The following is a 12,404-nucleotide window of genomic DNA, read 5'->3' on the forward strand; positions in this document are numbered from 1 at the left end:
AATTTTAGGTTTTTATGTGTCTCATTCAAGAGGAATTTATGTTGCTTTCAGCCATCATTACATCAATGTGAGGGAAAAGTTCAATTGTTACAAATACATCATATCCTTCAATAGAAAAGTAAAAAGTAAAGATTAAAGGTTCCCTAGGAAGAAAAAATGGAGGATTAATCGGCATGGTGTGAAGGGAGAGAAAGATCCCCAGCTCAGTGCAGCAAGTATCTAAATTAGGACTTTAGTGGGTGTAAACTTATAAGACATGAATAAGATGAATGTGGGCTACTTTTGAGTGAGTGAGATGGGGTTGATACTGAGACTGAAGTCATTTGTGGGTAATGGGCTGTTTGTGGCTAGCTGGAAGACACTTATGAGCTGTGGTAGTGTAAAGGGAGAAGAAGAATATCTGGGATCAGATGGGTATGGGTTAAAGGTGATGGATGGTGAGCTAGAAGAGAGTTGAACCACTAGTAAAAATGGCCAACAAATTTCAGAGTCTCAGAGTCTTAGAGGGGTGGCTTAGTTGGTTTTTTGGTTAGCTTGCTTGTGCTTTTATAATGGAGTTTTCAGAGAAGCATTTATTGACAAAGCTCCAAAAAAACGTGTGACCACTCAGAGGTGATGAATCAGAGTCAAGCTTCCCTAGGATTTTTGCTCAGAAGTAGGAAAATCCATTTAGGGGGTTGCTTTGCTTTTTTGGGTAATGATGGGAATTTAGAGCTTTTTGCATTAAATGCCATGATTCTTGGGGCTGAGCTTGATTATTGTAATTTGAGGCGTGTATCATAAGTGAATCCTAATGCTGTAACTGAGATTCGGACCCTTGAGAAGTAAGATTTAACATCCTAAGCCAGGTGTCAAGTTCTAGTCTACTTCAAGGGGGTTCTGCTGGAGATTCCTTTATGCCCTCCAAACCACATGTTCCCAATTTTCTCCCTTTAGGATTCATGGGCTTGGCACATGAATCACATCTTAAACATTTTTAGCATTTTTAACATCAATTTGTTTAGAGTTTGAACAATTTGGTTTTAGCTCCCCTTCCGCTGGAGGTGCAGTTTTGGGGAAGATGATGGAGTTCCACCATTCTTTAGGCTTTAGCTGATGTGACAGCCCTTGGGCACTATTCACGTCAGGTGGGGGGTGACAGAAAATTGAGGGGACAGCCCTTAGTCCATTCTCAAAGGCTTGGTTCCCTTGTATGAGTCCCTAGTTGCTCTTTTTGGTTAGGACTGAACAGGGGCTGTTCTCCTTTGCCTTTTGCTGGTGTTTCTTGCTCACATGGGCTGAGTTGTGTGCGCATATTGTCATGGGTTTTTATTCCTCTTGGACTTTTATTAGTAAACATTTTTTGGGTTTTTCATAAATACTTGCAATGGGCCTTTGGGCAATTTGTTGTAATGTTTGAAACAATAGAACAAGTTTCAAAATACTTTTGTAAATAATATTTACTTTGACGAATTCTATGTTGCAAATAATGTTCATGGTTTCTAATAATTGCATCATGACTTAAATGAAGATCTTATGGGTTTGAATGTTTACCATGAGTGTTGAAGGTGTATATTATGGATGTTGCGATGCAAATGACGTCCATGTATTTCATGGGTTTTATAATACGAGAACATAATCCTCAAGATAGCTCTCAATGAGTTTTTTCATAAGATGATTGCCATGGTAACATTTTAACGTGATATTTTTTCTTTGCCAAGCATTGATAATCTTGGACTCTTTTCTTTTTGATGAAGTAGTGCCAATGAAAAATTGGGTTTTGATGTTGCCAATAGGAATTGGGCTTTGATGTTGCTAATGAGAATTGGGCTTTGATGTTGTTAATAAGAACTGGGCTTTAATGTTGCCAATAAGAAACGAGTTTTGATGTTAATAATAAGAATTAGGTTTTGATGTTGCCAATGAGAATTGGGCTTTGATATTGCCAATAAGAATTGGGCTTTGGATGAATGAATTGCCATGGGTTTGAATCATGGGCTTTGATTATGGATTTGAATTCCATTGATAAAATTGTTTTGCCATGGACTTGAATCATGGGCTTTTCAAATATTGTCAAGCATAAGTATTCTTGGACTTTAAATATAATAAGGTGTGTGTATTTGAAAGTGAATAGGTGGTACTTAAATAAAATTAGGTGTAATAAAAAAAAGTACCCTAACAACGACTAGAGCCATAAACTATGAAGATAAGTCATTATATTTTTATCCCCGAAATTATACTATTGAGTATATTTTATTTTATTATTATTGTACCGCTGTACTCATATTATTATACCACTGGAATGTTATCAGCTTACTAACGCTATATGGCTGGAGCCACAAATCATATAAAGAATGAAGTGCTGCTATACAGCTGGAGTTAGAAACATAAAAGCTCATTAATGCTATACGTCTGGAGCCACGAATCATATAAAGAACAAAGTGATGCTATATGGCAGAAGCCTCAAACTATGAAGCTCACTAACGCTATACGACTGGAGTCACAAATCATATAAAGAATGAAGTGCTACTATATAGTTGGAGTCAGAAACATAAAAGATAAGTCAACGTTTTCTCCATATTTGAAATTACATTATTAAGTATATGTTAACTCATTATCATTTTACCGCTGGATGCAAATTACTTTAATATTATCTCACCATTTAATAAACATGGATTCACTAATGCTTCATTAATAAACATATATATTAATAAATTGAATCCATATCACTACCGGACATGTATTATTTGAATATAGACTATTGATGGACATATATTACTTGGACATAGACCATTGCTGGACATACCTTATTGTATTGAGCATGAACTATATCGCAGCTGGATATGGACTATTGGACTCATCCCATTATTGGACATTTGGTACCTAATTAATTATTTTCTAATATTGGACATCACTTAATATACATAATAATGATGTTCAACTAATCATTTAATTGAAGCTATTCAATTAAATATATTATTTATTTATTTCAACCATTATCATGTTTCTAAGACTTTGGGCTTTATCTATTTTGTAGGCTTAAAAATACACTAGAAGCCATTGGTCTATGCGGCCCAATGTTGAGTTTTGGGTTGAAATCCTCAAAACAAATCTGGGCTTAGCAAAGTCACAGCTCCAGTGGAAGACATGTGGCTACGCACAAAAAACTGGTCGACAATGGGCATTTACCCCTTTTGTCCAAAAGATGTAACAAAATGCCCCTATTTTGAAACTATTTAGAAAAATGTCCCTATTTTGAAACTCTATTTAATGAAAATCGAGTAATGTGAGAAAAATTCAAGTTTCCATGTATTTTTTTTTAAAAGTTTGATTTCACATAACTCGATTTTCTAAAAATCGAGTTTTTCATTGAAACTCGATTTTTAGAAAATCGAGTTTAAAATAGGGGCATTTTGCTGAATAGTTTTAGAACATGAGCATTTTACTAGAAAATTTTGGCGAATGGGGCAAATGCCCATTTTGGCCCACTATCCTGTATTAGTTTCTCCTAGCATTCATTGTGCTCAAGATTATAAAGGAATTATTACAAGTTTATTGTCATTTTTTTTCGCAGGAAGTTTATTGTCATATTTATTATTATTTAATATTACCTTACAATTTTCTTTTTGTAAAAATTATTCGTGTTCTATAGTTGTTTTCTTTCGGTATTGCCCTTCCTCAACTAAATTTCTAGCTCTGTACTTGCTCATGATTTCTTCTTATAGATATAAAAAATTCCAAATTGACATTATGCATGCACCATGTTGCCATACTTTTCAAATCAAATAAGTTCTACATAAATCCAAAAGAATGTTACAACTCAGATGGAGTTCGTAAGATTAGTTTTGGTAAACTATTTTAAGAAATGAAGGATCATAATTTAGATCTATATGTGATTTATTTAGGATAAAATGTGGAATAAATTTTCGATATTGTTAATTTCGGTGTCATAATTGGATTTTTTTAAATATTTTAGAATTTTATTTTCTTATTTCTAGGGAGTAGGGAATTCGTTTTTAATCAAAAAGAGTCATTGTATGTCAGAAATATTTACTAACCTTTCTAATTAAGGATAGTTTTTGCTTGAAACCTTTATTAATTTTAGCAAAAATGTACATCTAAATTAGAATGAGATGTAGCCATTTCAAGCATTTTGATCAATGCAACAACAATAATAACAAAACTTGAGTCCCAAAATTTTGGAATATGCTATGAATCCTTAAGATTAATTAGATAGTATTTGTCACATGTATTTTTTTTTTCCTCCATTCTATTATATCTAAAATTATATTATTTATTACTTTTCTCAATTGACATATCTTTTCTTATTTCTACCAAAGTGATTTTTGGTTTCCTCTACCTTTTTTTTCCCCTCGACTTTGATCATTTCACTCTTCCTCTAGTGGATGCGCTTCTCCACTTCATCCACCTTGCTCATACGTTACAATTCACACACTTTTCAATTTCTTCACCTTTATGAAATATTGATCTAAGAAATAGAAAACTATCATTCTTTAGTATCTCTTGACCATTAAGTATTACAGCCCTTTCATTTTTGTTTCTACCTTTCATTTTTGTTTCTACTTTTACTAAACTTATATTCTATGTATTCTATTTTAATCATACTTAATCGAAATTTTTTAGATTCTACATTGTCTTGCCAAATTCCTAATTTGGCATTAATTCCACTTCTAATTCCATTCACCACAACTATATCATCTACAAAAGGCATACATTAAGGGACTTACTTTTAGATTAATGTAATGAACTCATCCGTTATTAGTGCAAAGATATATGGACTTAATGTTGATCCTTGTTATATATGCAATAGATTCACCCATAGGAGGCTTTTTTTTTTTTTTTGTTTGTTTGTTTGAAAGCAAGCCGCTGGAACCTTGTTATGTCCTTTACTCAAAGGTTAGGTGCGGTGTTAGAACTCATCATGCAAAATTTATGCGAAAAGGGAGGACTTCAGAAACTTCATAGAAGATTACAAAGAAAAGAAACTCAAATATAAAAAGATCCTTTATTTATAAAAAAAATAAATAAATAAGGAAAAGTTCTCAGATTACATGCAGTATTATATTCTGAACATTGACACCGTAACATTTGACATAGCAAGAGTACTAGATAAAACCTATTTTGAAGAGAATATACCCCATCTAGAAGAGATTCATAATCTCATTACTCATTCCTAATAATATTATTTGGGGTAGTCGCTTACTGACGATATGATTAACATGTTTCAAATATTCTGAATAAAACAAAACACATATAAATATTTTATAGACTCTTAAAAGAGATGGTGGTGCTTCTTTCCATGAGCCTTCTCTTCTTCTTTCTTTGCTTCTTTCTTCTTATGATGCTCATGGAACGCATACCCACCGGCTCCTACTGCGACTGCTGCTGCAATCTCCTCTTCTATCTTGTGCTTGTGGGCATGCTCTGGATCTTTCTTTGCCTTATGCTTTTCATGCTGAAACAATAATTGAAACAAATTAAAGTTCTAGTACGAATTTGAAAAGGGCTAAAACAACTATACACAAATAAATTTTAAGGTCAATTGAATTCAACATAGATAGATTTTATTTCCATCAAGAAATCCCGAATATGCATGCATGCGCACAGAAACTCCTGATAGAGCTAACACAACACATGACTAAATAACTAATGAAGTGCTACGTATATAGTAGCTTTGCTGCTTTTAATTTGTAAAAAGTTTATTTGTTTGTCTTCGCAGCAAGTTTTTTTTTTGTTTTCTCCAGTGTATATGTATTATGTGTAGGATCATATATGCTATTGTATAGTGCTTTGTTTTCAATGATATCTCTCATTCATCCCCAAAAAAACATTCTTTTCTATAGCGTTTTCGATTAATTAAAGATATTGGTTCATGCTACTCGAGATCAAAAACAGTATCTGTAACAATAATAGAAAAACTTCAATACAATGAAAATAGCAAATTTTAAAACGTAAACAGGCAATTATAAAAAAAAAAATGTAGGAATTAAAAGGAAAGATGGCTACTAGACGAGGAAGATTACCAAGGCATAAGCTCCAGCAGCAACAGCACCAAGCTCACCTAGGTGCTCGCGATGCTTGTCGTGCTTCTCTTCCTTCTTATAATCAACAGGTTTTTCCTCATCTTTATTGTGGTTGTGATGATGGTCGTGGTGCTGGTGGTGGTCAGCCATCGTGGTGGTAGAGTATTATATGTGACTTGAGAAAGCACAAGAACTACAATTGCCAGAAATCAAAGAGAAAGGTTATTAATTGCCCTGTGATGTGGATTAAGGGTTTGGGTTAGGGTGATTATATATAGTGGTGATCATGGTCAAATGAATAAGCCCTCCCCCAGGCCATGAATTTTGTCATCAAAGGTCAAGACTTAAGAAGTAAGTTATATCTATAATCTATAATACCCCTAAACCTTACGGTTAATCGGAAAAAAACTTTAGAACAACCTCATAAAAATATATTTACAACTCTTTTTAAAATATCTACAAAATATGATACTTTTCTACTAATTTATGTCTTAAAAAAAGAAAAAAATAGTAAGGAAAAAGCTTCATCATACGCACAAAACGCGTATAATAAGGCTAATGTGTATGTATATATCTATATATATATATATATATATATATATATATATATTTAATCTCTAAATCATGACCTATGATGACAAAAATTCAGGCCAATATATTATAGATTATAGATATAACTTACTCCTTAAGTCTTGACCTTTGATGACAAAATTCATGACCTGGGGGAGGGCTTAGTCATTTGACCATGATAACCAATATATATAAAAATATTAATCACCTTATCCCAAACCCTTAATCCACGTCACAGAGCAATTAATAACCTTTCTCATTGATTTCTGGCATTGTAGTTCTTGTTTACATTTTTTGTCCCGACAACTTTAAAGATCTTACAAGCAAATCATACGTTTGAGTTAGTTAAAAAAAATTTCATTTTTTTTTGTTATATTTATTTATATAAAATTTCAATTTGGCTAAGAATAGTTAGTTAAAGAATATAGTTGTAAGGTAGTTTAGCTTAAGCCACATGACTTTGCACTTAAAATTAAATAGCATAATCTAGGCTTTTGTAAAGGGTATTCAATTGAAATTTGTATATTTACATTCTGTTTGTTTTGAAGTAAAATATTTTTAAATGTAAAATATTTTACATGTAAAAATTTTTATGTATAAAACATTGTCAGTAAAATATTTTCAAGCGTTAAGTATGACAAGTAATTTTTTTTAAGTAAATCACCAAAGCAATGGCTCAACACCAAAGTTGTTGGTGCCGAAGGTCTGGTGACCAGACCACTAAAACTGGCAGTAAGAGCAATAGCTTTGGCGACCGGACTACTGACAATCATTGTCAAAGCAATATCTTAGGTAAATGGGCTGGCAACACCGATTGACAAAATGATATCTTCAATTACAGACCTCCGACACTAGTTGAAGGATCACGTTTTTGGTCATTGTCGCCAATGAGGCGTCTCTGGCCATCGAATTGCCAACATCGATCATCGGTAAGACGTCTCCTACCACTAGACTGCTGACATCGATTGTTGAAGTTGAGTCATTAGCCACTGCACTGCCGTAACCATTGAACTTGAGTTTGTTTCTTAGTTTCCTGACCAAGCAATAACTTAACATCTTTCCCATTTCCCTCATTAATTGTTTCTTATTGTATCATAATTTCCTAACCGCATCATTAGTTTAACAAATTTGTTTTGAGTATCCTAGTATTAAGATTAACTCTTTATCATGCCAGTATGCAAATGCAAATACTTCTCTTCCACCGGCCGGTGTTAAACTTTGATGATGCCGAAAAATCACCAGTGAGTCACACGGCCCTTATGCGCTCATAACAATACCTGCACAACAAAAAGAGAAGACCTAACAGAGAGCACCAGTATGGTGCCGACCAAAGACCCTCCCAAGGTTAAGTTGAAAAACTTCTCACAACTCTAGAGTGCCAAAGTTGGGGTGAATTATGCGTACATTGATCTGTGAGGGACTTGGGGTTTTTATAGTAGTATAGTAGCGTAGGGTTGACATCCTTGCCTTGGTTAAGAAGATATTTCCTTATAGGAGAGATCCTCTTTAATTCGTGTATCTTGCAGAATCCTTTCCTTGTAGGAGTCTTCTTGTTTATGGTTAAGCATGGGGTATAAGATGTTTCCTTATACATGCATGCGTGGAGACCAAGGCAGCCCATGTCAAACTTGTCAAAATTTTATGTATCCCTTTCAGTTTCAAACCGTCAACTTCCTATTTCGTCGTCCTAGGTGTCGTCGTCAGCTTCGAGGTGGAACTATAGACCTTTGTGCCATTGTCATCTTTCATGAGTAAAGCTGATGGGTTTATTGGGACTGTCACCTTTTGCCTTACTATGAGTGGATTACGAAATTACCCTTATCAGTTGCCCCCTACTCCATAGTCTCGTCAACTTCAGCTGATGGGCTATGGAGTTGGTTTTGTGGTTTTTATTATTAATTATTATTTGTTCAAGAGAAAAGTGAGGTCATTTATGGGTGATACCTCGAGCAGCCTTTATTAAATGCTTGGACATTTATGAGTCATTTTTCTAGTTAATCACTTCTTTAGTGAGGCCGTCAACTTAGGTTCTTAGAATGAATCTATCGCTTGTAGGTAGTCAGATGTCTAGAGATGTGACGAGTGAATAGTCGTCAGTCCGTGAGGGAGCGGGCTACGACGAGGTCTCTCGTTCAGGTCAAGAGCCTGAGGAGGGCTTCTCCTAGTCGTCAAAGAGGGAAACATCAACCCAATCTCTTGACGAGGAAATGGAGAGTTATAGAGGAGAAGATAGGGGAGTGGTGAGTGACGAGGATGATGAGGGGGAAGAAGAGAGAGAGAGAGTGTGTGATAGGGATAATAATGACGGTGACGAGGAGGCTTTAGAGAGTACCTTAGGAAGCCCCGAAGATGACCATCATTTCATCCTCCCTAAGATATGGACTGTCAATAACTTTTTGCCGACGATGTCGGACAAGGTATTCAATACATAATGTGACCATTACCAAATTCTGGATGACATCCCAATCTGTCTCCTTGGGAAGTTTGAGAAATGCTATTTAAGGAAGACCACGGATGTTGGCATGTACAATGCCATGTTCGCGACAGGATTGAGGCTGCTGTTGACGGCACTTCACCGTCAGTTGGCCAATTTTTTAGGTTTGTCTGTCAGCCAAATTGCCCCTAACGCTTGGAGGATATTTATTGGGGTTGAGATTTTGTGGGGTTATCTAAGTGGCGGGAACCGTCAGCTAACCATTGACAAGTTCTTTTGGTGCTCTTGACCTTAACATATAGTCTCGTCCTAGGGGATATACCACTTCGCGGGAAGGAAGGAGGGGCTGAAGCTGGTATCTGACATGCATGACTCCAATAGGAATTGAAAGGGCAAGTGTTTTTTTGTCAAAGGGACGAATTGGGTATGTCATCAAGAAGAGTGGGAGACGATACCTCATGGTTTTGACAACACTTGGGCTTTTGACAAGGATTCAGGTTAATCTCATCTGTCCCTTTCCTTCGTTTATTTGTTTCAAACCTCTAACGTCATCTATTTTTCTTGTTTTCAGCTAGTGTCCGTCCACATATTACAGACGAGCAAGAAACCTTTATCCGTCGGGTAACAGAGAACCCATTGGAGGAGCGAAAGTGTCGGGACCTCATTACACTCGACACTACACCTTTACTGCGGAGGTCCGGAGTCGACGCTGATAGCTCATAAGCTAAAGGCGTAAGTATCCCTTAATTTCTCTCGTCGTTTTTGTACTGGTTACTTGTTATAATATTCATCATTTTTCTTTGCAAAAATGGAGGTAGCCAAGCAAAGTTTAAACTCTAGAAAATTAAAGCTTAAAATTAAATTTTCATTAAAATTGTTTACTTATTTTATAATTTATTATTACTATTTATTTAATAATTTAGTTTTAATTATTTAAAAAAAAATTAGCTTACATGTGAAAGTCAAAATTACTTTTTGTAATCGACGATGTGATGAAATTTGTACTCCTATAAAAAATTTCTTGTATTACTCTATTTTTTAAATTTTTTTAAAGTTCACTTGGGTTAAAAATTTAATAAAATGAAAAGAAATAATAAATTACTTAGATAACATCAAGAAGATTAACTGATATGATAGGAAAATATTATTCTTAACATTACACACAAAGAAACCGGATGACAAACAATGAACAAGGACACGTATACCAACCAAGTAAGCATTCACAAACTCACTCTCTCGCCCACCACAAAGTATTATTTAGGGTAGTTGCTTACTGGTATAAACACAACACAGCTCAAAGTAAATACTGGGAAAAAAAAAAAAAGACACATTGAAAGAGAGATCTAGAATCTAGATGGTGTGTCTTGGATGGATGGATGGATGGATGGATCGATCGTGTTGTTTTCAACCCAAAAGGTGGTGGTGCTTCTTTCCATGAGCCTCTTCGTCTTGTTCCTTTGCCTCTTTCTTCTCATGATGCTCATGGAAGGCATATCCACCAGCTCCAACTGCAGCCGCTGCTGCAATCTCCTCTTCTATCTTGTGCTTGTGGGCATGCTCTGGATCTTTCTTTGACTTATGCTTCTCGTGCTGAAATATATCATTATCAGGAAAAAGAAGAAAAAACTTTAGCCTTATTATTAAAGATCACCATATATAAACTAATATATATATTTACACAACAAAGGTAGGGTATTACCAAGGCATAAGCACCAGCTGTGACAGCACCCATCTCACCAAGGTGCTCGAGATTCTTGTGGTGCTTCTCTTCCTTCCTGTAGTCAACCTCAGACTCGGTGGAGATGGTGGTGGCACCATATCCTTCTGTGGTCGACTCACTGTTCCCAGTCTCAGCATAACCAGTAGTAGTCTCAGTGTAGACAGTTTCAACAGGCTTATCCTCGTCCTTGTTGTGATGGAAAAGGTGGTGGTGGTGATGCTTCTCTTCAGCCATGGAATTGGAGTTTGAAGTTGAGTTAACAAAGCTAGCGTTAAATTAAGGAGAGAATAAGAAAGAGAGGTAGTTGATGGTTTTTATAATGAAGTTTAGGTAGAGAGCTCCTGGTATTTATAGGGGATAGTGGCCAAGTGCCACATACTCACTTGCTGGACATAAATTTTTATTTATTTTTATTTTTTTATAATTTAAAATTTTTAGAAATAAATACACTACAAGACATGGAGAGATAAAAGTTTTAATCCAAAATCATATCACAAATTTTCCTTTAAAGTTATGGTAATTAACTCTTAAAGAATGGTAGAGCAAGTTATACTACAAACAATACTCTCTTAAATAATATAGGACAATTATTGCATAATGACCACGTGGTTGATTTGTTTTACGAGCAAAAATCATATATTTCATTAAAAAAATAAAATCATATTATATATACTATATAATGGATAATAAAATAAAAGGTTGGACCTAGAAGTAATTAAATTTTAGATAGATACAACAACTAATTTGTTCATATTATCCTCTCAAAAAAAATTGTTCATATCATTTTTTTTACTGCCTTATATTTATTTTTTAGATAAATAAAAAAAATTTTAATTTTTTTATATCAATTTTTTCTCTACTTTATCTCTTCTTTGAATCAATTTTTAGATAGAAACAACAAATAAAATATTTTTATCTACTACTTTTTTAAAAGATAAAAACAATAACTAATTGTTGTTATCTACTACTTTTTTTTTTTTTTTTTTTTTTTTCTCTAATATCTTTTCAATTATTTAGATAAACACAAAAACTTAATAATTCATATCAACTCTTTTTTTCTCACTTTTTTATTCTCTATCTTATTTGAATTTTGAACTTGCACAATTTTTATTTTACTTTTTCTAATTCACGGTTTCTTCTTCCAATTTTATTTTATTTATTAAAAAAAAAACGTTTTAATTATATCAACGCCCCTCTTTTTTGAAAAAGAGGAGAAAAAGAGGGGCGTTGATATCATTAAAGCAATATACAGGTGGCGAAGTGAAGGCAAATTTTTGCCTTCACTTTGCCACCTGTATTGCTTTAAAATACGCTTAAAAAAAAACTATTTATTCAAATCTATTAACTTAATTACTGCACAAGAACTCCAGATGATCTTAATATATAATATTTTTTTAACCCGATAATCTTAACAATAAAGACCCATTGAAAAAGAGATCTAGACGGTGTCTTAGATTTGTGGATTCTTTCCATGTGAAACTAAAATAAGAGAAAATGTTTGAGAGTGCATGTGCAATTGTTATTATTTCCTATTCCTGACGTGCATTTGGGATAATACCCCATGCCGCATGGTCGATCTTCCTACCCATTTCTGGATCAAACGGGGGAGCTCGTTTTATAAGGGAAGAGACCCTTTCCAAGATTGACGCTGAGACTG

At 34.3% G+C, this 12,404-nt stretch overlaps 2 protein-coding genes across 2 annotated transcripts; both read right to left on the reverse strand.

Moving 5' to 3' along the window:
* Positions 1–4,981: 4,981 nt before the first annotated feature.
* Positions 4,982–6,431, reverse strand: LOC126713285 (abscisic stress-ripening protein 2-like). The gene is made up of 2 exons (XM_050413005.1): positions 6,024–6,431; positions 4,982–5,455 (listed from the first exon to the last, which is right to left on the reverse strand). The coding sequence occupies exons 1-2, from the start codon at positions 6,171–6,173 to the stop codon at positions 5,273–5,275; spliced, it is 333 nt and encodes a 110-aa protein (XP_050268962.1). The 5' UTR covers positions 6,174–6,431; the 3' UTR covers positions 4,982–5,272.
* A 3,727-nt stretch (positions 6,432–10,158) lies between these two features.
* Positions 10,159–11,074, reverse strand: LOC126713283 (abscisic stress-ripening protein 2-like). Its single transcript, XM_050412993.1, has 2 exons — positions 10,727–11,074; positions 10,159–10,617 (listed from the first exon to the last, which is right to left on the reverse strand). Exons 1-2 carry the CDS (start codon positions 10,979–10,981, stop codon positions 10,432–10,434), a joined length of 441 nt encoding a protein of 146 aa, XP_050268950.1. The 5' UTR covers positions 10,982–11,074; the 3' UTR covers positions 10,159–10,431.
* Positions 11,075–12,404: the final 1,330 nt, after the last annotated feature.

Source organism: Quercus robur, chromosome 2 (assembly GCF_932294415.1).
Source record: "Quercus robur chromosome 2, dhQueRobu3.1, whole genome shotgun sequence".
Taxonomy (NCBI): domain Eukaryota; kingdom Viridiplantae; phylum Streptophyta; class Magnoliopsida; order Fagales; family Fagaceae; genus Quercus; species Quercus robur.

Excerpts from the sequence above, each read along its gene's own strand:
- LOC126713283 (XM_050412993.1), bottom strand. The coding sequence starts at position 10,981 with ATGGCTGAAGAGAAGCATCACCACCACCACCTTTTCCATCACAACAAG. Across the intron at positions 10,618-10,726 it reads CAGCTGGTGCTTATGCCTTG|CACGAGAAGCATAAGTCAAA; the intron begins GTAATACCCTAC and ends GATATATTTCAG.
- LOC126713285 (XM_050413005.1), bottom strand. The coding sequence starts at position 6,173 with ATGGCTGACCACCACCAGCACCACGACCATCATCACAACCACAATAAA. Across the intron at positions 5,456-6,023 it reads CTGCTGGAGCTTATGCCTTG|CATGAAAAGCATAAGGCAAA; the intron begins GTAATCTTCCTC and ends TTATTGTTTCAG.